At 59.7% G+C, this 27626-nt stretch overlaps 2 protein-coding genes and 1 long non-coding RNA gene across 4 annotated transcripts; all 3 read left to right on the forward strand.

Moving 5' to 3' along the window:
• Positions 1 to 608: 608 nt before the first annotated feature.
• Positions 609 to 7563, forward strand: BCL3 (BCL3 transcription coactivator). 2 transcript variants are annotated; one of them, XM_075135017.1, is made up of 9 exons: positions 609 to 1056; positions 1174 to 1345; positions 2943 to 3051; positions 3383 to 3587; positions 4316 to 4404; positions 4697 to 4774; positions 5404 to 5571; positions 6241 to 6334; positions 6928 to 7563. In XM_075135017.1, exons 1-9 carry the CDS (start codon positions 786 to 788, stop codon positions 7359 to 7361), a joined length of 1620 nt encoding a protein of 539 aa, XP_074991118.1. In that variant the 5' UTR covers positions 609 to 785; the 3' UTR covers positions 7362 to 7563. The 2 variants fall into 2 exon arrangements, with proteins under 2 accessions (XP_074991118.1, XP_074991119.1); XM_075135018.1 differs by lacking the exon at positions 5404 to 5571.
• Positions 7564 to 8437: 874 nt separating this feature from the next.
• Positions 8438 to 15283, forward strand: LOC142074410 (uncharacterized). Its single transcript, XR_012670602.1, has 5 exons — positions 8438 to 8524; positions 9752 to 9810; positions 10562 to 10775; positions 11442 to 11582; positions 11842 to 15283. It is a non-coding gene; the product is annotated as an uncharacterized LOC142074410 (long non-coding RNA).
• Positions 15284 to 18051: 2768 nt separating this feature from the next.
• On the forward strand, positions 18052 to 27254 carry LOC142074382 (uncharacterized). The gene is made up of 4 exons (XM_075134980.1): positions 18052 to 18108; positions 22249 to 22539; positions 24643 to 24865; positions 26664 to 27254. The coding sequence occupies exons 1-4, from the start codon at positions 18052 to 18054 to the stop codon at positions 27179 to 27181; spliced, it is 1089 nt and encodes a 362-aa protein (XP_074991081.1). The 3' UTR covers positions 27182 to 27254.
• Positions 27255 to 27626: the final 372 nt, after the last annotated feature.

The following is a 27626-nucleotide window of genomic DNA, read 5'->3' on the forward strand; positions in this document are numbered from 1 at the left end:
GCACGGGGAGCTGTGCGTGGCCCCAGCGTGCGAGGGACGCGCGAGGGGCACGGGGAGCTTCCGGGGACTTCCCGGGCTGTTTCTGGTGCGTCGCTGGGGCGGAGCTGGGGGGCTTCCCGGGGGTCAGCCCGGGATGCACACGTGTGCACACGCGTGTGCGGGGCACGAGCAGTGGTGTGGCGCACGGGGAAACACAGTGAGCACGTCTGCAGGCGTGTGCACGCCTGGGGCTGCGGGACCCCCGCGTCCCCCCCTTAGGGGTGGGGGCTGCGGGACCCCCGGGTCCCCCCGTTTGGGGTGGGGGCTGCGGTACGCCCGGGTCCCCCCCTTAGGGGTGGGGGCTGCGGGACCCCCGGGTCCCCCCGTTTGGGGTGGGGGCTGCGGTACGCCCGGGTCCCCCCCGTTTGGGGTGGGGGCTGCGGGACCCCCGGGTCCCCCCGTTTGGGGTGGGGGCTGCGGCACGCCCGGGTCCCCCGCCTGGCCGCCAGGGGGCGGTACAGCACCCGGCCGCCTGGGGCCCCTCCCAGGGGCGGGGCCGCTGGCGGGGAACCCCCCGCCCCCCAGGAGTCCCCGGGGCGGGGCCGGGGCGGGGCCGGGGCGGGGCCGGGGCGGGGCCGGGGCGGGGGGGCGGCCCCGGGGCCCCCCGGCGGAGGCGGCCCCGAAAGTCCCGTCGCTGCCGGCGGGGAAGTCCCGGGGTCGCTTCCGCTCCGCGGCGGGACCCAGAGGCGGCCGGGGGGGACCCCGGTGTCCGGGGGGGACCCAGAGGGGACCCCGGCGCCCCCCCCATGGCGGAGGAGCTGCCCGTGGACCTGCGGACGCGGCGCGGGACCCCCCCCGGGCCGGGACCCCCCGAGGCGTCGCTGCCGCTGCGGAAGCGGCGCTCGGCGATGCGGGGGGCGATGGGGCCCCCCCCGCCGGGGCAGGGACCCCCCCCGGGGCAGGGACCCCCCCCGGGGAAAGCGCCCCGCGGCGCCCCCCCGGCGCCCCCTCCCGCCGCCTGCGCCCCCCCTGGCCTCGGCCTCGGCTTCGCCCCCCCGCCCGCAGCCTTCTTCTCAGGTGAGACTCCCGGGACCCCCCCCGGGACCCCCCCCGGGCGCCGGGGTCCCTGGTGGGCGGGGTGGGGGTGAGGGTCCCCCGGACGCCGGGGTCCCCCCACTGACACTCGCCGTGCAGGGCTGCGGGGGGAGCTGCCGCTGCCGCTGCTGGGGGGATCCGGAGCGGGGTTGGCGGCCCCCCCGGGGGTCCTCGCCCTCCCCCCCGCCCCCCTGGCCTTGCTGGGACCCCCCGAGACCCAACTGGCCGCCGACATCGCCGCCGCTACCGGGCAGGACGAGGACGGTGACACGTGAGTCGAGGACCCCCCCCGTGAGACCCCCCCCCCATGAGATCCCCCCCCGGGGACTCCCCTTGGGGACCCCTCAAAGGAGACCCCCGCTAGGGGCTCTGCCAGTGAGGACCCTCCCCGGGGACGCCGGCGATAGGACCCCCCCATGGAACCCCCGCGATAGGACCCCCCCCCCGGTGGGACCCCCCAATAGGGACCCCCGCGATAGGACCCCCCCCGGTGGACACCCCTTGGGATCCCCTCAAAGGAGACCCCCGACGGGGACCCCGCCAGTGGGGACCGCCCCCGGTGGACACCCCTTGGGGTCCCCTCAAAGGAGCCCCCCGACGGGGACCCCGCCAGTGGGGACCCCCCCATGGGGACCCTTGCGATAGGACCCCCCCCATGGGACCCCCGCGATAGGGACCCCCGCGGTGGGACCTCCCTTGGGGACCCCTCAAAGGAGCCCCCCGATGGGGACCCCGCCAGTGGGGTCTGTCTAACGCCCCCCCCCAGTGGGGACCCCCCTAATGACCCCCCGCCGGACCCCCCTCGCTGCCCCCCCTCCCCCCCGCGGGGAATCCCCGGCCCCGCCGGGCTGCCCCGGCCCCGCCCCGCCGCCGCTTGACGTCACCGCCCCGGCCACGCCCCTTTACTGGAAGCGCGGGGGGGAGGGGCGGCTTCCTCCTCCCCCTCCCCCCGCAGGGGCCTGTGACCCCTCCCCGGCGTCCCCTCGTTTCCTGCGTCTCCCCCAAACCGCTCGTGGCCCCCCGGTGACCGCCCCGTGTGACCCACTGGCCCCCCCGTGACCCCATGTCCCCCCCGTGACCTCCCGTGACCCGTGTCCCCGGGTCCCCCCAGGGCGCTGCACATCACGGTGGCCCCGTGCCTCCCCGTGACCCCGGGTCCCCCCCGTGTCCCCCCCAAGCACCCCCGTGACTCGTGTCCCCCCATGTCGCCCTGTGACCCCATGTCCCCCTGTGACGCATGTCCCCCCCCGTGTCCCCCTGTGACCTGTGTCCCCGTGTCTCCCCAGGGCGCTGCACATCACCGTGTCCCCGTGTGCCCCCATGTCCCCGTGTCACCCCACGCCCCCCCATGTCCCCCTGTGACCCGTGTCCCCGTGTCCCCGCAGGGCGCTGCACGTCACTGTGTCCCTGTGTCCCCCCATGTCCCCGTGTCCCCCCACACCTCCCCATGTTCCCCCATGACCCCGTGTCCCCGCAGGGTGCTGCATATCGCCGTGTCCCCATGTCCCCCCATGACCCCGTGTCCCCCCGTGTCCCCCCGTGTCCCCCTGTGACCCCGTGTCCCCCCATGACCCTGTGTCCCCCCATGCCCCCGTGACCCGTGTCCCCGTGTCCCCGCAGGGCGCTGCATATCGCCGTGTCCCCATGTCCCCCCATGACCCCGTGTCCCCCCGTGTCCCCCCATGACCCTGTGTCCCCCCAGGCCCCCGTGACCCGTGTCCCCGTGTCCCCGCAGGGCGCTGCATATCACCATGTCCCCGTGTCCCCCCATGACCCCGTGTCCCCCCGTGTCCCCCTGTGACCCCGTGTCCCCCCATGACCCTGTGTCCCCCCAGGCCCCCGTGACCCGTGTCCCCGTGTCCCCGCAGGGCGCTGCACATCGCCGTGGCCCAGGGGGCCCTGGGGGCCGCCCGGCGCCTGGTGGGGCTGTTCCTGCAGGGGGGCCGGGAGCTGGACGTCTACAACCGCCTGCGGCAGGTGGGGGTCCGGGGGGACACGGGGGGACGCTGGGGGGGGGACGCTGGGGGGAGCTGGGTGTGGCAAGCCCCGCCCTCGCCCCTTGCACGCCATGCATGCCCCGTGCACGCGCCCCGCGTAGCTTGGGATGCGCCCCCTGCACCCCGCCGCGCCCCCAGCAACCCCCCGCACCCCCCCGCACCCTTGCACGTGCCCCGCGTCCCCCGTGCTCGCTGCGCGCCCCGCGCGCGCCCGTCACGCCCCTCGCGCGGCTGGCGCACGCCCTCGCGCTCCCGGGCACGCCCTGGCACGCCCTGGGCACGCCCGGGCGCGCCCTGACCCGCCTGCGCAGACGCCGCTGCACCTGGCGGTGATCACGGGGCAGCCGGGGCTGGTGCGGCTACTGGTGGCCCACGGGGCCTCGCCGATGGCGCTGGACCGGCTGGGGCGCACGGCCGCCCACCTGGCCTGCGAGAGCCGCAGCCCCCGCTGCCTGCGCGAGCTGCTGCGCCCCGGCCCCCGCGGGGGGCCCGACCTGCAGGCCCGCAACTACGAGGGTGAGCCCCCCGCTGCGGGCACGGGGCTCCCCCAAAACGGGGGCCTGGGGATGGGGGGAGGGGGACGCAGCGAGGGGGGGGCGGCACGCGGGAGGGGGAGTGCAAAGGAACAGGAGGTGATGGGGGGGCACCGAAAAGGGGGGACACGTAAAGGGGGGGCACCGAAATGGGGGGGAATGGGGGGGCACCGAAATGGGGGGGCACCGAAATGGGGGGGCACCAAAAGGGGAACACCAAAATGGGGGGGAATGGGGGGGCACAGAAAGGGGGGACACCAAATTGGGGGGGTAGCAAAATGGGGGGGAAAGCGGGGGCACTGAAAAGGGGGAGCACATAAAGGGGGTGCACCGAAATGGGGGGGCACCAAAGGGGGGGGCACCGAAATGGGGGGGGAATGGGGGGGCACAGAAAGGGGGGGCATAAAAATGGGGGGGAAATGGGGGGGCACAGAAAGAGGGGGCTGATGGGGAGCACCGAAATGGGGAGGGCAATGGGGGGCACAGAAGGAGGGACAGTGGGGGGGCCCAGAAAGGGGGGCCAATGGGGGGCACAGCAGGGGGCTCAGGAAGGGGGGACAATGGGGGGCTCAGAAAGGGGGGGCACAGAAGGGGGGGCCACCGCAGCAGGGGCTGACGGGGCTGACAAAAGGGGCTGTGCTGCCCCAAACCTGCATGGGGGCAGGGGGGCTCAGGGGGGCCGGCGACCCCCTGAACCCCGGCCCCCCCCAGGCCTGACCCCCCTGCACGTGGCCGTCAGCTCGGGTGCCCGCGAGAGCGTCCTGCTGCTGCTGGAGCACGGGGCCGACGTGGACGCAGTGGTGGGGCTCGGGGGGCCCTGGGGGGCCGGGGGGGAGGAGGGGGAGCTCCACGGGGTGGGAGGTCCACGGGGTGGGGGGCTCAGGGGGGTCCTGGGGGGCTTAGAGGGCTTTTGGAGGGCCCTGGGGGGGCACTCGGGGGCTGCGGGGGTCTGGACTGTGGGGAGGCTGGAGGAGTCTGGGGGGCTTCAGGGGGTTTGGGGGGGCCCTGGGGGAGGCAGGGCCCGGAGGGGGCTGGGGGTGGGGGGTGCCAGGGGGGTTTTGGCGTCCCCTCACCCCCCCTGGGCCCCCCCAGGACATCAAGAGCGGCCGCTCGCCGCTGCTGCACGCGGTGGAGAGCAACAGCCTGGAGATGGCCGAGCTGCTGATCCAGGTGGGCTTTGGGGGGGCTTGGGGGGGCTGGGGGGGACTGGGGGGCTTTGGGGCATTCGGCGTGCTTGGGGGATGTGGGGCGGTTGGGGGGGCTTGGAATTTGGGGGTGTTGGGGCTGCGGGGGGCTATGAGAAATGGGGGTCCTGGGGATGCAAAAAATGGGGGGCCCTGGGGCTGATGTGGGGGGCTGTGAGAAATGGGGGGGCCTGGGGATGCCGCGGGGATCTGTGAGAAATAGAGGGGCCCGGGACTGTGAGAAATGGGGGGGCCCGGGGCGGCCGCAGGGGTCTGTGAGAAATGGGGGGTCCTGGGCTGTGAGAAATGGGGGGGCCCGGGGCTGTGAGAAAAGGGGGGTCCTGGGGATGTGAGAAATGGGGGTCCTGGGGCTGTGAGAAATGGGGGGGTCCGGGGCTGTGAGAAATGGGGGTCCTGGGGCTGTGAGAAATGGGGGGGCCTGGGGCTGTGAGAAACGGGGGGTCCTGGGGATGTGAGAAACGGGGGGTCCTGGGGCTGTGAGAAACGGGGGGCCCGGGGCTGTGAGAAATGGGGGTCCTGGGGCTGCGGCGGGGGTCTGTGACAAACGGGGGTCCCGGGGGGTCCGCGGCACGGGGGCTGACGCGGGTCCGGCAGCGGGGCGCCAGCGTCAACGCCCAGTCGTACGCGGGGTGCACGGCGCTGCACGCGGCGGCGGGGCGGGGGCTGCTGGGGGTCCTGCGGCTGCTGCTGCGCAGCGGCGCCGACTGCGCCCTCAAGAACTACCACAACGACACCCCCCTGGCCGTGGCCAGCAGCCGGCAGGTGGGGCGGGGGGCTGCCGTGGGGGCAAGGGGGGGTTTGGGGTGCGGGGGGGGCTGCCGTGGGGGGCAAGGGGGGGTTTGGGGTGCGGGGGGGGCTGCCGTGGGGGGCAAGGGGGGGTTTGGGGTGCGGGGGGGGCTGCCGTGGGGGGCAAGGGGGGGTTTGGGGGGCAGGGGGGGGCTGCCGTGGGGGCAAGGGGGGGTTTGGGGGGCAGGGGGGGGCTGCCGTGGGGGGCAAGCGGGGGTTTGGGGGGCAGGGGGGGGCCGGGGTGGGGCGCAGTGGGGGGTTTGGGGTGCGGGCGGGGGGGCTGCCGTGGGGGGCAGGGGGGGTTGGGGTGCAGGAGTGGGGGGCAATGGGGGGCTTGGGGTGCAGGGGGAGGCCGGGGGGGGGAATGGGGGGTTTGGGGTGTGGGTGGGGGGGCTGCCGTGGGGGGCAAGGAGGGGTTTGGGGTGCGGGGGGGGGTGCCGTGGGGGGCAAGGAGGGGTTTGGGGTGCGGGGGGGGCTGGGGTGGGTGGCAATGGGGGTTTGGGGTGCAGGTGGGGGGCCGGGGGGCTGCGGTGGGGGGCAGTGGGAGGTTTGGGGTGCAGGGGGGGTATTGGGGAGCAGGAGTGGGTTTTGGGGTGCATGGGGGGATTTGGGGGGGGGCCCGTGCTGACTCCGGCCTCCCCCCAGGTCATCGACATCCTCCGGGGAAAGGCCTCCCGCCCCCCCCCGGCGCCCCCCAGCCCCCCGCCGCCTCCCGAGGGCCCCACCTCGGCACCCAACGGTGAGGGGGGGTCTGCGAGGTTGGGGGTTCCAGCGGTTTGGGGGGTTCAAGGGGGGGGGTCAAGGGGGGTCCCAAGGTCAGGGGAAGGTCCCCGGGGTGTTGGGGGGGGGGGGCATTTCTGGGGAAGCCTGGGGAAGGTTCCTGGGAGGGTTGGGGATGTCTGGGGGGGCACTGGGGGTATTGAGGGGTCCCTGGGGGGTCCCGGGGGTCCCATAGAGGGTCTCAGGGTTTGGGGGTCCCTCGGGGGGTCCCATGGAGGTTTGGGGGGCCCTCGGGGCTCGGGGTGTCCCCGGGGGTCCCTCGGGGAGTCCCTCGGGGCTCAGGGTGTCCCAGGGGGCTGGGAGTCCCTCGGGGGGTCCCATGGAGGTTTGGGGGTTACTCGGGGCTCAGGGTGTCCCGGGGGGCTGGGGGTCCCTCGGGGGGTCCCATGGAGGTTTGGGGGTCCCGCGGGGCTGGGGGTGTCCCGGGGGGGGCTGAGGGTCCCACAGAGGGTCCCAGGGTTTGGGGGTCCCTCCGGGGGTCCCGGGGGGCTGGGGTGAGGGGGCGCCCCCCAGGGCCCGCCCTGACCGCCCCGCCCTCCCCTCCCCCCCCAGGACGGGCCTCTCCCGGGTCCCCCCTGGCCTCCCTCAGCCCGCCCCGGACCCCCACCGCAGCCAATCAGAGGGTGGACTCCGCCGAGCCGGCCAATGGGGCACAAGGGCTGGGGGTGAAGGCTGAAGGTGGTGCCGGGCAGCCAATGGGATACGCCGGTGGCCCCGCCCTCACCCTGCCATTGGCCGATGCCCACCGGGACCCTGCCTGCCTCTGCCCAATGGCGTCATCCGGCTGGGAAGCCACAGCCAATCCCCTCGCGCCGCAGCCCTTCCACCGGCCAATTGTTTCGCTGGGTCCGCCGGCCAATCAGGGGCCGCTGCAGGCAGCCCAGATGGACCAATCACGGACGCTGGTGGAAGGGGACAAACACCGCCCCGAGCCCCCTCGGCTCCGCCCCCGGGAGGGGCGGGGCCAGGCGGGAGGGGGCAGGTGACCCCGCCCCGGGAGGACACGTGACCCCGCCCGGAAACGGGACCCCGGCGCCCGGGAAGGGCGGGGCCCCCCGCGGACCGCTCCCGCCGCGGGGCCCGGCGTCGGGGGGAGCCCCGGTCCCGTCCGCCAGCATTAACCCTCCCCCGCGGCGGGGCAGGGGCCACTCCTGTAGCGGGGCGAATTAAAGCGATTTTGGCTACAAACGCTCCGGGGGCGGGGCTCCGGCGGCAGGGGCGGGGCTCCGGCGGGCGGGGCGGGGCTCCGGCGGGAGGGGCGGGGGCTCCGGCGGGAGGGGCTCAGGTGGGAGGGGCGGGGCTCCGGCGGCAGGGGCGGGGCTCTGGCAGCAGGGGCGGGGCTCCGGCGGGAGGGGCTCAGGCGGGAGGGGCGGGGCTCCGGCGGCAGGGGCGGGGCTCTGTCCTGCTCCCCGCCCCTCGTTCCCTCGCACTGTCCCTCTGTCCCGTCGCTCCTCTCCATCCCGCCCGCCCGCCCGCCCTCCGTCTCCCTGCTCCCTCTCCCTGCAGGCTCCTCGTCCCTGTGTTTCGTGATTTCCCTGCCTCTGACCTTTCCTTTCGACCTTTCTTCCTCTCCCTGCTCCTCGCTCCTCTCCCTTCTCTGATCTCTCTCCCTGCTCCTGGCTCCTCTCCCTTCTCTGATCTCTCTCCCTGCTCCTGGCTCCTCTCCCTTCTCTGATCTCTCTCCCTGCTCCTCGCTCCTCTCCCTTCTCTGATCTCTCTCCCTGCTCCTGGCTCCTCTCCCTTCTCTGATCTCTCTCCCTGCTCCTCGCTCCTCTCCCTTCTCTGATCTCTCTCCCTGCTCCTCGCTCCTCTCCCTTCTCTGATCTCTCTCCCTGCTCCTCGCTCCTCTCCCTTCTCTGATCTCTCTCCCTGCTCCTCACTCCTCTCCCTTCTCTGATCTCTCTCCCTGCTCCTCGCTCCTCTCCCTTCTCTGATCTCTCTCCCTGCTCCTCTCTCCGGCTCCCCAGCACTCTCTTGAATGAGGGCGGGGCGGGGCTTGCGCGGGGGCGGGGCCGGGAGCGGGCGGGGCGGGGTTTGCGCGGGGGCGGGGCCGGGAGCGGGCGGGGCGGAGCCGGGCCGGCGCGCCTGCGCAGAAGAGCGGCGGCGGGGCCGGTGGCCCGGTTTCCTTCCGGTCCGGGCCGCGGAGCCGGTGAGGGGCCGCGGGGCCGGGCGCGTTACGGGTCTGAGGGCGCGGCGGGTCTCGGGTGTGGGCTCCCCGGCCGGAGCCTCCGCGGGCGGTCCCGGGCCCGGGCCCGGACCCCCTGGGGCTGGCGGGGGCGGAAGCGGCCGCGGGCCCAGCGCTGGCCTGGGGTTCCTGGGGGGCTTTGGGGCCGAGCCCGGGGCGAGCGGGGGCCGCCCCACCCGGCTCTCGGCTGCTCCTCGCTGGGGCCGGGCCCTCCGCCGTTCCCAAGCGCTCCCCGAAACCGCGTGTGGGCCCTGGGGGCGCGGGGCTGTGGGGCGGCCTCACTCCCCCACCCCCCGGCATCACCCCGCAGGTGGGGGTCTGGTCCTGTCGCACCCCGAAGTTCGGGACTTCTCAAACTCGGCGCCTGAGGTGGTCTCTGGGGGGAGGGTGCTTTTCAGACCCCACAGGAGTCCAGCTCTTCTTTGTACGCTGCTTAGAATAGTTATTAACTAATTAATCATGCAAACTAATTAACGTTTATACAATGTCCAACTACGATATTTAATCCTAATAGTCGAGTTTTGACGGCGATTGGTTTACAACCTTGCCAAAAGCCCAGGCTGTTGCAAACAGCTGGAGCTGGTAAGGAGAAGGAGCTGAAATCAGCGGTGCAGAGCTGGAGCTTCAATTAGCCAGAACCATCGCAAGCGGGAGCTGGAACGAGACGGGGTGTCCGCTGTCTGGGGCATGCCTTAGCCAGAGGCAAAATTACCAGCAGCTGTAACGAGCAGGAGCTGCGATTCGCTGCAGTGTCTGTTTGCCGGAGCATCCGTCGGCCAGACTGCACTCCCAGCACGGCTGAAGAGCAGCCAGGCGCAGGCAGGGCTGTCCCCAGCAAGGCGCTCCGAGCGGCAGGGAGGCGAGTTGTCCTTCTGCCAGCGGGGAGCCCGGCCTCTTCCCTCGGGGATTAAATCCACGCCACGCGTGGATCCGCTCTCTTTGCGTGGAGGGTCTCTCCCGGACCCGTTCCCGAGGGCTGAAGTGAGGTGGGGGTCCCCCGGCTCTCCCCGGGGGGCAGGCGGCAGCACGAGGCGGCGGTGTCTCCCCGGTACCCGGCAAAGGGGAGCGAAACCGGCCGGCTGGAGCTCCCGGGGTGCACAGCCCGGCCCCGCACGGCAGAATCCTTCCCTGGGTTTTCACCGTTGGCTGGGTGTGACAAACAGGTTCATTTTGTGCCTCCTCTTTTCCCAGCGTCACCTTCTGCGTCACGTGAAGAAAATCCTGCGTGGCTGATGCCGCTTGCTGCTCAGGTAACGGCACGTGTGGGGCCGGGGGGGCGGGGAGAAACATTGGCGCGTTCAAGGACGCTGCAGGTGCTCCGCGTCAAACCCAGGGAAAAGGCAAATTTGTGCCGGTGCAGAAAAGCTGATGAACAATTGCCGTGAACAGAGCGTGCCTCGTTCCTGAATCGGTCCCCGGGTAGTTATGAGTGTTTTCCTTTCAGGGAAAAGAACGAGCTTTCATCTACGAAAAATTAAGAGCTGCCTGTGACCTTCTTTAGGGTCAAGTGTTTCTCTTCTGTTTGTTCATACCGATTTTATGGGCAGGTTGGAAATAGCCTTTTATTTTTATATGCATAACTCAATTTGTAGTAATATGTGGTGTCAGTATTGTTAATTTTTGAGCACCTGGATGCCAGTAGAAATGTAATGAATGAAACATGATGGAAACTGAAGTTTAAACTTGATTTTTGTTCAATTTTTTTTTTATTAGAGTGTTGATGGCATGTTGTCCTGTGGCTCAATCCACATTCTGCTCAGTGGAGCCTTCAACCTAGGACTTCTACGTAAAAAAGCGTGTCCTTCCAAAAAAGGGCTAGTCATTCTTAGGATTGAGGTGTAGACTTGGAGAGTCGCTTAAGTACATGGTCAGAATTAAAGCCAAATTTCACTTAATGTTGCTGCTGTTGGTCTTCACTTTCATTAATTTCCCGCTGCTCTGTCATGGTTGGGAGCTCTGAATCGTAATCGATCTCTAAAACATTTTTTTTTTTTCCCCAAGGAGAGGCTACATTTAAAAACCCATTGGTTTCCTCACAAATGCGTCTGTCAATAAAATTGAGTTACGATTACTAAAACCGCAAAGATGAGGCCAGCCTTACAGATCCGGACTGTTTCTGAACATCACGTCGGGATGTCGTCGGGATACAGATCATCTGCGCTTCATGTTCCGACAGACAATGTGAGACGGGGATGAGCTCCGAAAGGGAAAGGAGGTACAAGATCGTGGTTTTGTTTTGTTGTTGTTTGGTTTTTTGGGTCTTTTTTTTTTTTTAAGAGCGCAGTGTTGCCTGCTGGCAGCCTGCAGAGCTCTCTTGCTGTCTGACCTCTCCTTGTCTTCTCTCTCACTCCTCTTTCATGGCTGCAATTTTAATTTGGATAATTTTAGAAGAGCAATTTAGTTCCTCGCCTGTGTAAATGCGCTGGTAATACCAGGAAGGTAAACGCTTGAACCAGTAGCGAATAACTTGGCTGCAGGTAGAATTTCTGAAGGAAGAACAACAGCAACAACAGGAAGCAAACAGCAAGTTAACAAGAAATTTGTGTGCGTCAAACACATCAGAGTTTTATTGCCGAATGTTGTCGGCAATGCGTTCCAAACGGCTAGTTTTGGTAAACGTAAACTTTCAGGAAATTCAGCCTTGTGTGTGGCAAAAGACGTCCCTCTGTTTCTGCTACCTAGTGCCCGGTGGCGGGGCTGTGGTTCCCCACGCTCGACGGTGCTGCGATGTTCAGACCTAACAAGGGTTTAGGAACGGACGGAAAACGCCCGTTTTCTGTCTGGGCTACGCGTGCCGACCCTTTTCTGTCCGCTGCTTCCTCTGCACGCGATGAAGCTGTTTTATTTTTCTCCCTTGTTCCTGGTCTAAATATTTCCGAAGCTGTCGCTGCTGGGGGTTTGCAGTTTGTGTCACTGCGTTTTTGTGGAGTTCTGCTTAGGGATCCCTTCTGCTGCGGCCAAGTGTCGAGATACGGTTTTCGGTTTAAAGCTCCAGAAACTGCGTTCGCCGAGATCAGCGCAGGTGAAAGGGATCTCGCGCGTGCAGCTGCGCTCGCGGGGTGCTCGGGGGCTCCCTGTCGAAACGGGGGAGGGTTGCGCTCGGGGTCCGAGCGCGTTGGGCGTTTGTGCTGCCGGAGGGGGGGACAGAGCGTGCGCCTGGTCAGTCCAAGGGCCAAAAGGCGGGGAGGGACCCCGAGCAGGTTTGGTGGCACAGCTGCGGTTTTAAAAACTCTTGACCTTTTGGAGAAACTGCCTGGGAAAAATCATTCCTGTTTTGCAAGGAGTTCGCGAGGACGGAGGGGTTGCTGTGCTCTTTAACGAAAATACTCGACTTGGGACGTACGGGGTGGGGGGATCGTGGCTATACGTAGGCCTGAGAAAATGCATGTCGGTATCTGTGCCCGTCACCTGCGCGTCTCTAGGAAAGTTCTAGCGAAACTAAAGCTGCCAGTGAGTCAGAAAAAGGCACGGCTGTCTAAAACATGCGGAAGCTCTCGTGGCCTGTATCAACAACGGTGCAAAGATGATGCAAAACACTTTTTCCTCCACTCAGCTGTAGTCTTCACAAACCCTCACAAAAAAGGAAGCTTTAGATTCCTACCCCGCTTTATTCTAAAGTTTTTTTTTCCCCTCTCTCAGCGCAATGTCAACGGCCACCATCCCGCCGCGGTCGCCCTTTCTTCTGCCCTGAAAGTACGAGGCGGATGGAAAGGATCCGTAGCGGTCTGCAAGGACAAGGTACCTCTGCGATGGTGTCCGCGTTTTTCCTAAGGCGCTTGTAGTCTGGACTTCAGAGTTAACGTCAAGAATGTGCCAACTCTCCTTCTATAGTTTTTCTAGGAAATATGCTAACGCAAATACTAACAATAAAATGTTCTGGAGCGCGTTACACCTATGCAAAGCTCGCTTCCCTCTGTTTATTTCCTCTCCCTGAAAGCACAATCTTCTGTTTCTGTGCGCTTACTGTTAGAGGGTACTGTGAAAATAACTTTGTACTACAGGAGGAAAGGAACTGTTTGTAAGAGTTCGGATGTTCAGAAGAAACAGACTTTGTTTTCGTGGTAAAACCTTTATGCTTTTTCAGTCAATAAGTTTTTATTGCACCTTGCAATAGTGCTCGAAAACCTGACTGAGGTAGTAGCGTCTGTGCTAAAGCAGTCACGGTCCAGGAAGAGACAGGGACAAAACGGGACAAATCGGCGTCGCTTCCGCGTGTTTTCCAGGCTTTCCCGAGAAGCGTTAGCAGCCTCGTAACCAGTGACAGTGAGTCCCGGCGTGGTTTTGATGAGTTACTGCTTCAACAACGTCCTTTTTCCTGAACCACAGTGCGTCAGTCTTGACTTCAGTTGGAAAGAGACTTTCCAGATGGAAGTCTTTCTCAAAGAAGCTGCATTTTATGTCCTTCCCATCAGAGCGGCTCTTCAGAGATGATGTACTTGCAGTAGAGGTCATCAGCAGCAAGACTTGTCACTCTCTTAAATTAAAAAAAACCCAAACCAGTCAATTCCCTTCCCAAGACCCAGGCGCAGCGCGTCTCCCAGGAGTCGACGCATCGCTGGTCTTTGGTTCTGGGGTGCAACAGTCGAGATACCACAAAAACGTGTCCTCTGCCTGCGGCAGGACAGCCAAAAGCACGAGCGACTCTGCCAGTCCTTTTTGGTAGCCTTACGTATTGCAGCACTGGGGATCTGACTTCTTTTTTTTTTGAAAGTAAAACCCTATGGGGGATCTCCTGTCGCACTGATTTTTCTGTCATAAATGAAACTTTAAAAAAGAAAAGGTAAAATGATGTAATTTCCAAACTGACTTGCGTTGTTTAAGCTGTAACCAAATAGCTGTAGCATACAATTTATTAGGTGAATTAAGCCGTTAGCTATTTGTTCTAAATGTTTAAAAAGAGAGGCAACTGAAGGTACGGGTTTTTTCCCCAATCTTTTGGCAGGGTGCTCCAAGTCCTTTACTTCTGTCTCGCTTTCAGCGGCGCCTTTCCCTGCAGTTTGGTAGCATCTCTCGGCGCAGCTGGCCCGGCGTCCCTCCTGATGATGCAACGCACAAAAAACCCCTGGTCGCCTTATAGCTGTGTATTTTGGAGATGGGTAATTTGATGGTCTCAATTCACAGCTACGCAGGTTAAATTAATGCCAAAGGAAAGTCAAATACTTCTATAATACAGGTATTTTTAGCGAAAAATGAATTACTGGGATTTGTTCCTTTTTTTTCCTTTCGTTTTACTCTGTAGAGTTTTACACTTCGCTTTCAGCTTCATCGACCCAGCCGGCGAGATGCGCCGCAGCAGCGCGAGGGCTGGAGCTGTTGTGGCGCGTCCGTAAGCGCCGATGCGATGCCGGCCCACCCGTGTCCGTTTTGTGTCCAAAATCGTGCCAGTGAGCCCGTTAGCCCCCCTCTTGGCGGGGGGGCGTGTGTAAACGGCATCATTAAAGTAAGGAGCTGCCGGCTGGGGCTGTTTCCCTTGCTTTGTGCCTTTTTGGGGGGGGTGAATAAAAAGGGGGGGGCTGGGGGTGTGATGATGTCATTTGAGGCACCCCAATGTCACTGGGGAGGTGATGATGCAGTGGAGGGGCAGGTGAGTGGAGGATGGGGGGTCATGGGGATTCCCCCCCAAAAAGGGGGCTCACAGCCCAAAAATTCCTGAAAATTCATTGGGGGGGGTTTAAAAAATATTAAAAATATGGGTGTGAGGCATTGAAATAGAGAAAAATCTCTTATTTTTATATATATTGAAAAATAACGTTCATTTATATGTATTTAAAAGGATTTAAAAATAAAAACCTCTGTCCACTATATTATAGAAAAGATTTTAGAATGTAAAAGAAATTCAAAGTAGAGATATATGGGCTTTAAAAATACAAAAATAACTTGTGTATCTATAAATTAAAAAATAAAGGACTTAAAATGCAAAAAAAGATATGTTTTATATATGAAGGCGTTTAAAATAGAAAAAGGTCTGAACAGGTAGAGCTGTGTTACATAGTAAGTAAATAGATATATGTAATCTAAGAGATTATTCATAAGTGTAAATAGATATCGAAGTCTAAGCAGATATAAGCGTAAATATCTAAGTCTATAAAGATATGTGTGTAACTATATGTAAGTGTAGATACCTGAGTCTATAAAGATGTATGTGTAGATATATATAAGTGTAAATAGAGAACTCTTTGTGTCAAAATATATAGATCTGAACAGATATATCGTCTAAATAGGTATTATATAATAAGTCTAAATAGGTGTAAGTCTAAATGTAAGTGGAAATAGGTAATGTATGTAAAACATAAGTAAATGGTTTTTTTACATAAGTAAAAAGTAAATAAGTAAAAGTTTTACATAAATAATATATGTAAAACATAAGTAAATTCCCTGAATATATATGTGTGTGTGTTACAGATATGTAAGGGTAAAAGTCTATGATAGATAAGGCTTTTAAAATGCAAAGAAACGCATGTTTGTGTTGTGGAAAAGCGCCGAAAACCCCCAAAATGGAATATTTTGGAAAAGCAAACAACCCCCCCATTTTTGTATTACGGAAAAGCAACAAAAACCCCAATTTGGAGGAAATTTGGGGTGAAACGCCAGCAGTTCGAAGGTCGTCGCTCTTCACCCCAGCCGGGCTGTCCGGAGCGGGTCACCCCAGGTGCATTACCTGCTGCGGGTTGCCCCGGGGACCCCCGGGGTCCCTCATGCCCACGCGTGTCCCCCCACGCACCCCCCCGCGTGCCGCGGACGGGCGCGGCGCCCCCCGCTGCGCTCGCTGCTGCCCCCTGCTGGCCAGAGGGCGGTGCTGCAGCCCGGGAGCCGCGCATGCGCAGTGGCGCCCCCCCGCGCTCTCTGCCGCACTCGCTGCTGCCACCCGGTGACCAAACCTGGGTACTGCAGCTCGGGCGCCGAGCGGGAGACCGGTCGCACCCCGGGATGCCCGCAGCACCCTTAGGACCCCGAAGCACCTCTTAGACACCCATAGTGACCCTGAGGAGCCCATAGCACCCCCGGGACCCCCGCAGCACCCCTGGGACCCCCGCAGCACCCCAGGGACTCCCGTAGCGCCCTTGGACCCCCCATAGCACCCAGGGGTGCGCCCCCTGCCGACCGGAGTGGGGTACTGCAGCCCGGGAGCCGCGCATGCGCAGTGGCGGCGCTTTGGGGCGCTCGCTGCTGCCACCGGGCGACCAGAATGTGGTACTGCATGTGGGGAGCTGCGCATGCGCACTGACGGCGCTGTGGGGTGCTCGCTGCTGCCCCCTGCTGACCAGAATCCGGTAATGCAGCCCGGGAGCCGCGCATGCGCACTGGCGGCGCTGTGGGGTGCTCGCTGCTGCCACCAGGCGACCAAAATTCGGTACTGCAGCCCGGGAGCCGCGCATGCGCAGTGGCGGCGCTGTGGGGTGCTCGCTGCTGCCACCGAGCGATCAGAATTCGGTACTGCAGCCTGGGAGCCGCGCATGCGCGGTGGCGGCGCTGTGGGGCGCTCGCTGCTGCCACCCGGCGATCAAAATTCGGTGCTGCAGCCCGGGAGCCGCGCATGCGCAGTGGCGCCCCCGCTGCGCTCTCTGCCGCACTCGCTGCTGCCACCCGGTGACCAAAGCTGGGTACTGCAGCCCGGGCGCCGAGCGGGGCACCCGTCACACCCCGGGATGCCCGCAGCACCCTTAGGACCCCGAGCACCTCTTAGACACCCATAGTGACCCTGGGACCCCCGCAGCACCCCCAGGACACCCATAGCACCCTGGGACCTCCGCAGCACCCCTGGGACCCCCCGCAGCACCCCAGGGACTCCCGTAGCGCCCTTGGACCCCCCCATAGCACCCAGGGGTGCGCCCCCTGCCGACCGGAGTGGGGTGCTGCAGCCCGGGAGCCGCGCATGCGCAGTGGCGGCACTGGCTGCTGCCTCGCTGCTGCCACCCGGCGACTGAAATGCGGTACTGCAGGCTGGGAGCCGCGCAAGCGCAGTAGCGGTGCATTGGGGCGCTCGCTACTGCACCCTGCCGACCAGAATCCGGTACTGCAGCCCGGGAGCCGCGCATGCGCAGTGGTTGTGCTTTGGGGTGCTCGCTGCTGCCACCAGGCGACGAAAATTCGGTACTGCAGCCCGGGAGCCGCGCATGCGCAGTGGTTGTGCTTTGGGGTGCTCGCTGCTGCCACCATGCGACCAAAATTCGGTACTGCAGCCTGGGAGCCGCGCATGCGCACTGGCGGCGCTGTGGGGCGCTCGCTACTGCCACCTGCTGACCAGAATGCGGTACTGCAGCCCGGGAGCCGCGCATGCGCGGTGGCGGTGCTCTGGGGCGCTCGCTGCTGCCCCCTGCTGACCAGAATCCGGTACTGCAGCCTGGGAGCCGCGCATGCGCGGTGGTGGCGCTGTGGAGCGCTCGCTGGTGCCCCCTGCTGACCAGAATTCGGTGCTGCAGCCCGGGAGCCGCGCATGCGCAGTAGCGGTGCATTGGGCGCTCGCTGCTGCCACCCGGCGATCAAAATTCGGTACTGCAGCCCGGGAGCCGCGCATGCGCGGTGGCGCCCCCGCTGCGCTCTCTGCCGCACTCGCTGCTGCCACCCGGTGACCAAAGCTGGGTACTGCAGCTCGGGCGCCGAGCGGGAGACCCGTCGCACCCCGGGATGCCCGCAGCACCCTTAGGACCCCGAAGCACCTCTTAGACACCCATAGTGACCCTGAGGACCCCATAGCATCCCCAGGACACCCATAGCACCCTGGGACCCCCGCAGCAACCCTGGGACCCCCGCAGCACCCCAGGGACTCCCGTAGCGCCCTTGGACCCCCCATAGCACCCAGGGGTGCGCCCCCTGCCGACCGGAGTGGGGTGCTGCAGCCCGGGAGCCGCGCATGCGCAGTGGCAGCGACTTGGGGTGCTCGCTGCTGCCACCCGGTGACCAAAACTGGGTACTGCAGGTGGGGAGGGGCGCATGCGCAGTGGCCGCGCTTTGGGCTGCTCGCTGCTGCCACCTGCCGACCAGAATCCGGTACTGCAGCCCGGGATCCGCGCATGCGCAGTGGCGGCGCTGTGGGGCTCTCGCTGCTGCCACCTGCCGACCAGAATCCGGTACTGCAGCCCGGGATCCGCGCATGCGCAGTGGCGGCGCTGTGGGGCTCTCGCTGCTGCCCCCTGCTGACCAAAATTCGGTACTGCAGCCCGGGAGCCGCGCATGCGCGCTGGTGGCGCTGTGGAGCGCTCGCTGCTGCCCCCTGCTGACCAGAATGCGGTACTGCAGCCTGGGAGCCGCGCATGCGCGGTGGCGGCGCTGTGGGGCGCTCTCTGCTGCCACCTGCTGACCAGAATCCGGTACTGCAGCCCGGGAGCCGCGCATGCGCGGTGGCGGCGCTGTGGGGCGCTCTCTGCTGCCACCTGCTGACCAGAATCCGGTACTGCAGCCCGGGAGCCGCGCATGCGCGGTGGCGGCGCTGTGGGGCGCTCGCTGCTGCCCCCTGCTGACCAGAATGCGGTACTGCAGCCCGGGAGCCGCGCATGCGCGGTGGTGGCGCTGTGGAGCGCTCGCTGGTGCCCCCTGCTGACCAGAATCCGGTACTGCAGCCTGGGAGCCGCGCATGCGCAGTAGCGGTGCATTGGGGCGCTCTCTGCTGCCACCCGGCGATCAAAATTCGGTACTGCAGCCCGGGAGCCGCGCATGCGCGGTGGCCGCGCTTTGGGCTGCTCGCTGCTGCCACCTGCCGACCAGAATCCGGTACTGCAGCCCGGGATCCGCGCATGCGCAGTGGCGGCGCTGTGGGGCTCTCGCTGCTGCCACCTGCCGACCAGAATGCGGTACTGCAGCCCGGGAGCCGCGCATGCGCGGTGGTGGCGCTTTGGGGTGCTCGCTGCTGCCACCCGGTGACCAAAACTGGGTACTGCCGGTGGGGATCCGCGCATGCGCAGTGGCGGCGCTTTGCCGCGCTCGCTGCTGCCACCCGGCGACCAAAGCGCGGTACTGCAGCCCGGATCCTGCACGACCACCACCATCGCGCAGGGGTCCCCGTGCCCCCGCGCGCCGTTGCATGAGGGTCCCTGCACAATCGCGACCATTGCACGGGGGTCCCTATGCACTGACCCCATTGCACGGCGGTCCCTGCACGTCAACTAATTGCACAAGGGTCCTCGTGCACTGCCCCCCCCGTTGCACGGGGGTCTGCACACACCGACCCTCAGCTGCACCAGGGTCCCTGCACAATCACCACCGTTGCACGGGGGTCCCTGCACAGGCACCTCCGCTGCACGAGGCGCCGTGCGCATGCGCACCGCCGTGGCGGGGACTACAACTCCCGGCGTGCCCCGCGCGGGCAGCCCCGTGGAGCCGCGCGCTGATTGGCTGCGGAGGATGTTTCAACGGGGCGCGCGGCGGAGCTTGTACCACGCGGCGGCGGCGGCGGGGTCGGAGCAGCGTGAGTCTGAGGGGCCGCGGGACTGGGGGGCTCCCGGCCGGGGAGGGGCTGTGAGCCTCTGGGGAGTGGGGCTGGGGGAGCCGCGGACCCCCGGGAGGGGCCGGGGAGCGGGGCTGGGGGGGGGCTGCGTGCCCCGGCGGGGCCGGGGAACGGGGCTGGGGGGGTGCTGCGTGCCCCGGCGGGGCCGGGGAGCGGGGCTGGGGGGGGGGGCTGCGTGCCCCGGCGGGGCCGGGGAGCGGAGCTGGGAGGGGGGGGGCTGCGTGCCCCGGCGGGGCCGAGGAGCGGGGCTGGGGGGGGGGCTGCGTGCCCCGGGGGGGCCGGGGAGCGGGGCTGGGGGGGGGGCTGCGTGCCCCGGGGTGTGCAGGGAGTGGGGCTGGGGGGGGGGCTGCGTGCCCGGGGGGGGTCGGGGAGCGGGGCTGCGGGGGGGCTGTGTGCCCCGGCGGGGCCGGGGATCCGGGCCGGGGAGCGGGGCTGCGTGCCCCGGGGGGGCCGGGGAGCGGGGCCCCGGGGGGGCTGCGTGCCCCGGGGGGGCCCCGGGGGGGCTGCGTGCCCCGGGGGGGCCCCGGGGGGGCTGCGTGCCCCGGGGGGGCCCCGGGGGGGCTGCGTGCCCCGGGGGGGCCCCGGGGGGGCTGCGTGCCCCGGGGGGGCCCCGGGGGGGCTGCGTGCCCCGGGGGGGCCGGGGAGCGGGGCTGCGTGCCCCGGGGGGGCCGGGGAGCGGGGCTGCGTGCCCCGGGGGGGCCGGGGAGCGGGGCTGCGTGCCCCGGGGGGGCCGGGGAGTGGGGCTGGGGGGGCTGTGAGCCCCGGGGGGGTCGGGGAGTGCGGCTGGGGGGGGCTGTGTGCCCCGGGGGGGCAGTGGAGTGGGGCTGGGGGGGGCTGTGTGCCTCGGGGGGGGGCGGGCAGTGGTGCTGGGGGGGGGCTGTGTGCGCTGGGGAGTGGGACTGGGGGGGGCTATGCCCTGGGGAAAAATCGGTGAAGTCCAAAGGAACGTCAAGTTGTGTTTGGAGTTTAACGATCTGGGCTGTGGCAGGATGCAGGCTGTCTGCGTCGGGTGATGCTGGCGTCCAATCCAGCCGTGGTTGGTTGTGCAGTAAAAATGGTTCTGCCCTGTGGTGGTGCGTTCACACCCCCCCTTTCTTCCCTGGGCCGCTGGACAGAAATGTCCATGAAACCTCGGCCTTGGTGCACTGAGTCTGGCGGTTGAGCGCTCCTTGACCGTATCAGAAACGCTGGGAACGTCCTCCCGCTGCCTGGCCCAGGGTCCAGTGGAACAACACCGAAACCTGGAGAATTTTTAGTAATTACCGCCTGGGGCTGCGGCCAGGATGGAAATGTACGGAGGACTAAAGCCAACCATCTCGCGAACCTATAAAGGGTGGTCCTAAGTGAGGCCCTTGGAGCTCTCCTGGACCGCAGCGGCTGCACCCAGCATCTCCCGCTGGTGGGAGCCTCTCAGAGCTCGCGACCTCTCGAGTCTGCGATATTCGGAGGACCACTGGGTCCTGGGTGAGTCCCTTTCGAAGCTCAACCCTTCGCCCGTGGAGAGGGAACGCCTAGACATTCGACGTGAATATTTCTTCACTGACATCGAGGGGAACTTCTAACAGGTACCTTCTGTATATTTTTATATATATATATATATGTTTCTCTGTGTGTGTGAACTGATAGTAAGCATAATCTGTAATTAAGTTGTGATTGTAGTAGACTCACTAACTCACTTTGCAAATATTGAATTAGTTAATGATTAAGCGTTACTAAAGTTTGTTAATGATTAGTTGATAATTAAGCGTTGCTAAATTGTGAATGAAACCTAGACTGCTGCCAAACACATATAGTCCCTGAAATACAAACCCTTAGATGATTTTCCTTTATATGTTTCACCCATGTAATAAGTAATAGGGTGAACCTTGCCATCGAATTCTATTAGGTCGCACCTTTATAAATCTCTATTAAAATCACTTTCTGCTAATTTCTTTGACGGTGATTCTTTAAGCGGCCTCTAAACCACTCATTCGCGACAAATCGGCGTAGTCGGCAGGATGGCAAGTAGCATCACTGATTACTTACAAAAACATGGAATAAATCCAAGTCTTATATTCTCAGAAGAATAGGCTCGTAATAATTGGCATGATTGGGAAGCTGTGGAAAAACAACTAGAAGTAGCTAGGGGCTGTATAAAAAATGGAAAAGGAATTATTTGCAAAATGTTAGGCACCTGTTTGGAAGCTGCTTATCAATACAGAAAGAATAACAATAGAAGGGAGCAGGACCTGAAAGAAGAAATAGAAGGCAGAAAGGAAGCTGAATTAATGCTGTCCTTGAAAATCGAGCAGCTGCAAAAACAGTTACAGGAAGAAAAGGAGAAATCACACAAGTTGGAAGAAAAGATCGAGATGATGCTTATGCGGGCTCCCAATCCCCCTGGCATTGTACAGATTAGGAAATTAATTGTGTCCCCTGAGGAATGGGATGGTGATATTTGTGGTGATCCTGATGACTGTGATGAGGGCAATGATGACCCCTTGTTCCCCTCAGATTCCTCTGAATATGAGGCTAGACCCATCATTAAAGCAAAATATATTTTAATTCCAGTTGGTCCTTGACAACAATTAGTAAAATTTTTAATAGATATGGGAGCACAAATCTCAATATTAACACAGCAAGATGCCGAGAAGCTGGGTGTACGACCTGGACGGCAAAGAGTTAAAATCACTGGAGTGAACGGAGCAAGTGTTATGTGCCAACTGCAAAAGTTAATTTATGGCTCCCGGGTGAGAAGCGTGTATCATCTGCTCGCTTTGCAATTAAAGATCACAATGAAAATATTTTAGGTTTCGATGTTTTGAACGGTCGAACCTGGTGTCTGCCGGACGGCAGCGTGTGGTCCTTCGGTTCAAATGTCGACCCAAACCCTGATAAAAATCGGGAAATGACAGTGCGCGTAGTCCGTGCAGCTCCTGCACTCCCTGATTCAAAAATCACCAATGTCTTGCAGTATCCAATTTCTGCTGCGGCACGAGCTGGAATCTCTGAAGTCATAGCAGATCTGGAAAAATGGCATATTCTTTCCAGAACCCACTCCCCATATAATTCACCAGCTTGGCCAGTGCGAAAAGCAGACGGGAGGTGGCGATTAACAATTGATTATCGGCGCTTAAATGCCAACACAGCTCCGCTAACGGCTGCAGTACCCAATATTGCAACTTTAACAGCCGCATTACAAGCAGCCGCACACCCATGGATGGCAGCGTTAGATGTAAAGGGTATGTTCTTTATGGTCCCTTTACAGGAAAAAGATAAAGAGAAGTTTGCTTTTACCTGGGATGGCATACAATACACCTTTAACAGACTCCCTCAGGGGTATAAACATTCACCCACAATCGCTCACGCTGCGCTTGCTGAGCTTTTACAAACCGCCTCGCTTCCCCAGAATGTGAAACTGTACCAATACATAGATGATATCCTAATTGGAGGAGATTCCTCTGAAGAGGTGGGGGAAGCAGCAACTGCAGTGCGGCAAGCGCTACATAAAGCAGAAATTGAAATCCCCCCTGAGAAATGTCAGGGACCAAGTACAGAGGTAAAATTTTTAGGTCCTTGGTGGATTGCAGGTAGTGCAACAATTCCACCAGACACCCGAAGTAAAACAGAACAATGGCAGGTGCCCCAATCTGAGAAAGGATTACAACAGCTTATGGGTACTTTAGGATGTTGGAGGAAACATGTACCTGGATTTTCTATTATTGCTCGCCCACTATATTCACTTTTATGAAAAGGAAAACCATGGGAATGGAATTCAGAACATGAAGAGGCAGTCAAAACTCTAATTCAGGAATTAAAAGCATATCAATCATTGGGACCAGTGCACCCCCACAACCCTATTATAGCAGAATGGGGCTTTGCTGAACACGGTACTTATTGTAACCTGTTCCAAACTGGCCCTGACGGACCAAAAAGACCTTTGATGTTCAGTTTGACTGTACTTAAAGAGACAGAACAGAGATATTCCGAGTGGGAAAAGGGACTTTAGTCCGAGCAGTGAAACAAGCTGAGACAATACACCAGGAACAACCTGTACAAACCAGAGGTCCATTTAATTTTCTAGAAGCAGTTCTGAAGGGGACTGCCCCCCCCGAAGGAATTGCACAAAAGCCCACAATTAGGAAATGGTATGCTTATTTGACAGGAATTGCAGAAGAAATGAGATTAACTGAAGGGCACACTAAACTCTCTAAATTACAGATGCCTGTAAATGCAGACCCATTAGCATTACAACAAGCTTTTAAACCCTCACCTATTTTAAATGCACCTCTCTTTACCGAGGGAACACCGTCAGAAGATACTTGGTTTACCGATGCCTCAGCAAGGAGAATAAATGGCAGATGGCAATACAAGGCTGCTGCATTGAACATCAACACTGGCAAACAAATCATAGAAGGAGGCGAAGGTAGTGCACAGGTAGGAGAACTAAGGGCAGTTGTTCTAGCAACACAAAACGGAGCCAAAGTTATCTATGTCGACTCCTATGCCGTGTGGGCAGGTGCCCACACACAGTGGCTTTGTCAGTGGGAAGTCCTGAACTGGGAAGTAAATAGATCTCCAGTTTGGAGATCTCGAGATTGGCAACTATTACTTAAAATAGCCAGAAACACTCCATTCAAGATGGGATGGGTGAAAGCTCATGCCAAAAATAATAAACCAGCCACAAATTGGAATCAAAAGGTAGATAAATTGGCAAAAATTAGAAAAATAAAAATAGGAAATTCCTTAAATTCTGAATGGTATCGATTGGGAGAATGGCTACATCAAAAATCAGGTCATACAGGTAAAGAAGCACTTTATTTTGCTGCACAAAGTAAGGGTTGGCCCCTAGACAGGAAAACCGGTGAAATTACTCTTACAGAATGTCCTCAATGTAGATTAAAACTACAAACTAATCACCCTGGTAAAGCACCCCCCTTACCTATCAGTCAGGGAAAGACTCTGTGGTCCACATGGCAAATGGATTACATTGGGCCACTAAAATCTTCTGCAGGATATCGATATATCCTCACGGGGGTAGAAGTGGTCTCCGGCTTGCTTATGGCAACTAAATGCCGAAAAGCTGATGGGAGAAACACAGCACGAGGACTATCTTCTTGGTTCTCTAGTCTACCGACTCCTGATGCTATCCAAAGTGATAACGGCTCACATTTCACGAATAGGGAAGAATGGGCAAAACAGGAAGAAATTCGATGGGTATTCCACACCCCCTGCTACCCCCAATCGAATGGGATGATAGAACGAGCTAATGGATTATTAAAACAGAGCCTTAAGCCACACGAAGTCGGGTGGGATACACGACTTTCCGAAGTGCTCCATCAATTAAACAATCGATATGGACCCACTGGAAGCCCTGTGAGCTGAGCATTCTTTGTAAAAGCTAAATCTAATACCCCCCTACTGATGAAAGAAAATGTCCGCTAACATTACAGCCAGGACAACCCCTTGTGGTAAATTTACCACAAATTGGAACCGTGCCGATGACTCTAACTAAACCCCGTGGCCCGCTGGCTTGGGAAGCTACTGATAGCAGTGGTGCAAAACACAGAATCAGTACCAGATGGATTTTTCCTTCTTTCTAAAAGGGGTAACCCCTTCGGCCTTCCCCACCGAAACGTCTTCCTTCTTTTTTTTTTAACAGGAGAAGGTGAACCTATACCGATGGCGGCAGCAGCAGCATCTCCCCAACCCGACGTTATTTTTCCTTTTAGTCGAGATAAGTATAATCCTTTTAGTTCAGACACAAGATCCCTGGGACCACGCACTACTAAATTCCACTGGAAGTCTGGGACCCCTACCAACAGACGAGACAAACCTGAACCCTGCTCTTTTAGTTATACGTGGGAACGAGGCATATCCAAAAGGTGAATGGAGATGGGAGACACTGCACCAGAAGGAAATTAAGATATCTCACAATAACAATAACATTCATCAAATTCTATCACTTCAAGCCACACCAGGGGAAGAAATAAAAACAGGGTGCCGTGTCATCAATGGATCTACCCACAGAAAATCCACTAAAATTAAAATATACTACACCAATTTCTCTAAACCTAAAACCAATGAGAACTCTTGCTGTAAGACACCAGAACCAGATTGTTGGTACAATTTCACTTTTACACAACCTGTACTCGCATTTTGCTTTTGGAGTAATCGTGGTGTAGAACTATTGTTTGATTTTATGATTAGTGAACGAAAAATTTGGAATTTGTGTACGACGGGGTGACCGTGGGTTGATGCATACATACTTTTTAACATACCTACATCTAATTTAAATCTGTCTGCAACAGCACTACACAATAACATCACCTTTCATAGGCAGGAATGGATTATTAAAGACGAAAATGAAAATCAACGAATTCCATCCTTAAAGGGAACCAAAGGAGACACCATTTCGATAGGATGCTGAATTGAAAGTCATACTAAATGTATGACAGCAACCTTACACATTGTTGTAAACAACCTTGGAGGAAAAGACAACATACATACCTGTCCTTTTAAACACGAACGCTGGTATACTTTTACTATATCCCATTCAGTACTCGTAATGTGTCTTTGGACAAACCCTGACTCTCATTCCAGCTTAGGTTTTCAATTCAGGATTGATACCGCACAACCACATTCACCAACTCAGCCTCCTATCAAACCGTCTCCTCACGTTTATAGCATTGGTCCCTACATAATCAAGAACATAGGACAACAGCAGGTGCTATGTAATCCATCGTGGTCTCTCAAACGAGTGGAGCTATCAAGTTGATATCTCTACAATTAAATCTGCTTGCTCACCATTCCTGAATACGTCTTTTACAGGGTGGTTAGCGTGGGTGCATGGGCGAACCCTCACCTCTCCAAAACGATCGAGGAGAGATGTGACTGGCATCCTGGGAACGGGACTAGGAATATTGAACAGCATGGATGCTGAAGCTTTAGCAAACAAAATAAATTCGGCAACAAGTGATTTACTTAAATTAGAACACCCATTACGATCTTCTTTGACAGCATTAGGAACGAGCTAGTGGCTTTTGGCTAATATATTGCCTACATGGGAAAGAATTAATGAAAAGGACCACCGACTAATCACAAACGCATTTGGCAGAATTCAAAATAATATTTCTCTAGCTCTTAGCTGCATCCAGGCTCAATTATGGATACAGTCTACCGTGGCAGCTATTATAAGGGAAGGTGATGAGGGCACCTTGCCTGCTGAAATCCGAAAGGTAGTTTGGGATAATGCAACTAAATTTGAAAAAGAATTTCAATCTTGGTGGCATCTAGTCAATTTTACTTACGACTCCACTGACAGCAAAGTCACAGCTTTTGTTTCGACAATACGCAGTGCTTCGGTATATATCATATACCCAATCATTGCGCTGGGATTGAATCACAATGGAAGGGTCCTCTACCCTTAGAACATAGAGTATGGGCCCAAAAAAATGGGAATAAATGGCAAACTATTGATGTTGATGCATGTGTTGTGCGAGAACAACAGGGATTTATTTGTGAAAGCAATACCATCAAAACTCAAGACATTTGACGGTCTTGACACTGAACAAAATGTTTGTCGTTTTGAAATACATCCTGATGAAACCCCCGAAACTGTACTTATATATGTTGGAAATGGGTGTGTTTGCATGAGAACTCTTTGTGATTCTATATTTACAGACAACATCACTGTGGAAACATCTAACCGCTCAAATATCTGTGTTTGTAATTTTACTAAGATTGTGGGATGCGACTTCAACTATTCAGCTCCTGTTACAACCCATCAGTTGCTACAGTCAAGCCATGCATCTTATCAAGATCTACTGCCTACCCCCATTGGAATGGATCTTACGTTAGTACGAAAACTGTTACAAGATGATGACCTGAGTCAATTGCTAAACCGGATTCGAAACAGCGGACAAAGAACTCTGATTACGTTCCATCATGATGCAGAGAGGATACATCATGTCCTAGAAAAGGTGAAGAAGGATGGAGAACATCACTGGTGGGATGTTTTATTTGGATGGTCACCAACAGCAACAGGAACTTTGAATTGGGTTTTACATCCCATGACAATTTTATTAGTTTCTGTTGTGCTATGCTTATTGTTGAACATTATTCTATGTGTTAAAGTGTGGAAAATAATTAAACAAATGGCACTAATACCAAAACCTCCTCGCATATATAACATTGCTTAATTGTACTTAATAAAACCTTAATAGTTAAGTATATTAAGTATACCAACCAAAAATTTCCTCAAGTTACAACTGGAATATGGCATTGATCTCTTTATAGGCACAGAGGAAGAGGCCACCACACCGCCGCTCTGTGATCAAGACGGATTGACTTTAGTCACGGGGTGGATTGTGGTGGTGCATTCACACCCCCCCTTTCTTCCCTGGGCCGCTGGTTGGTCTGGGCCGCCTGTTGATCTCAGAAATGTCCATGAAACCTCGGCCTTGGTGCACTGAGTCTGGCGGTTGAGCGCTCCTTGACCGTATCAGAAACGCTGGGAACGTCCTCCCGCTGCCTGGCCCAGGGTCCAGTGGAACAACACCGAAACCTGGAGAATTTTTAGTAATTACCGCCTGGGGCTGCGGCCAGGATGGAAATGTACGGAGGACTAAAGCCAACCATCTCACG

Source organism: Calonectris borealis, chromosome 35 (genome assembly GCF_964195595.1).
Source record: "Calonectris borealis chromosome 35, bCalBor7.hap1.2, whole genome shotgun sequence".
Classification (NCBI taxonomy): domain Eukaryota; kingdom Metazoa; phylum Chordata; class Aves; order Procellariiformes; family Procellariidae; genus Calonectris; species Calonectris borealis.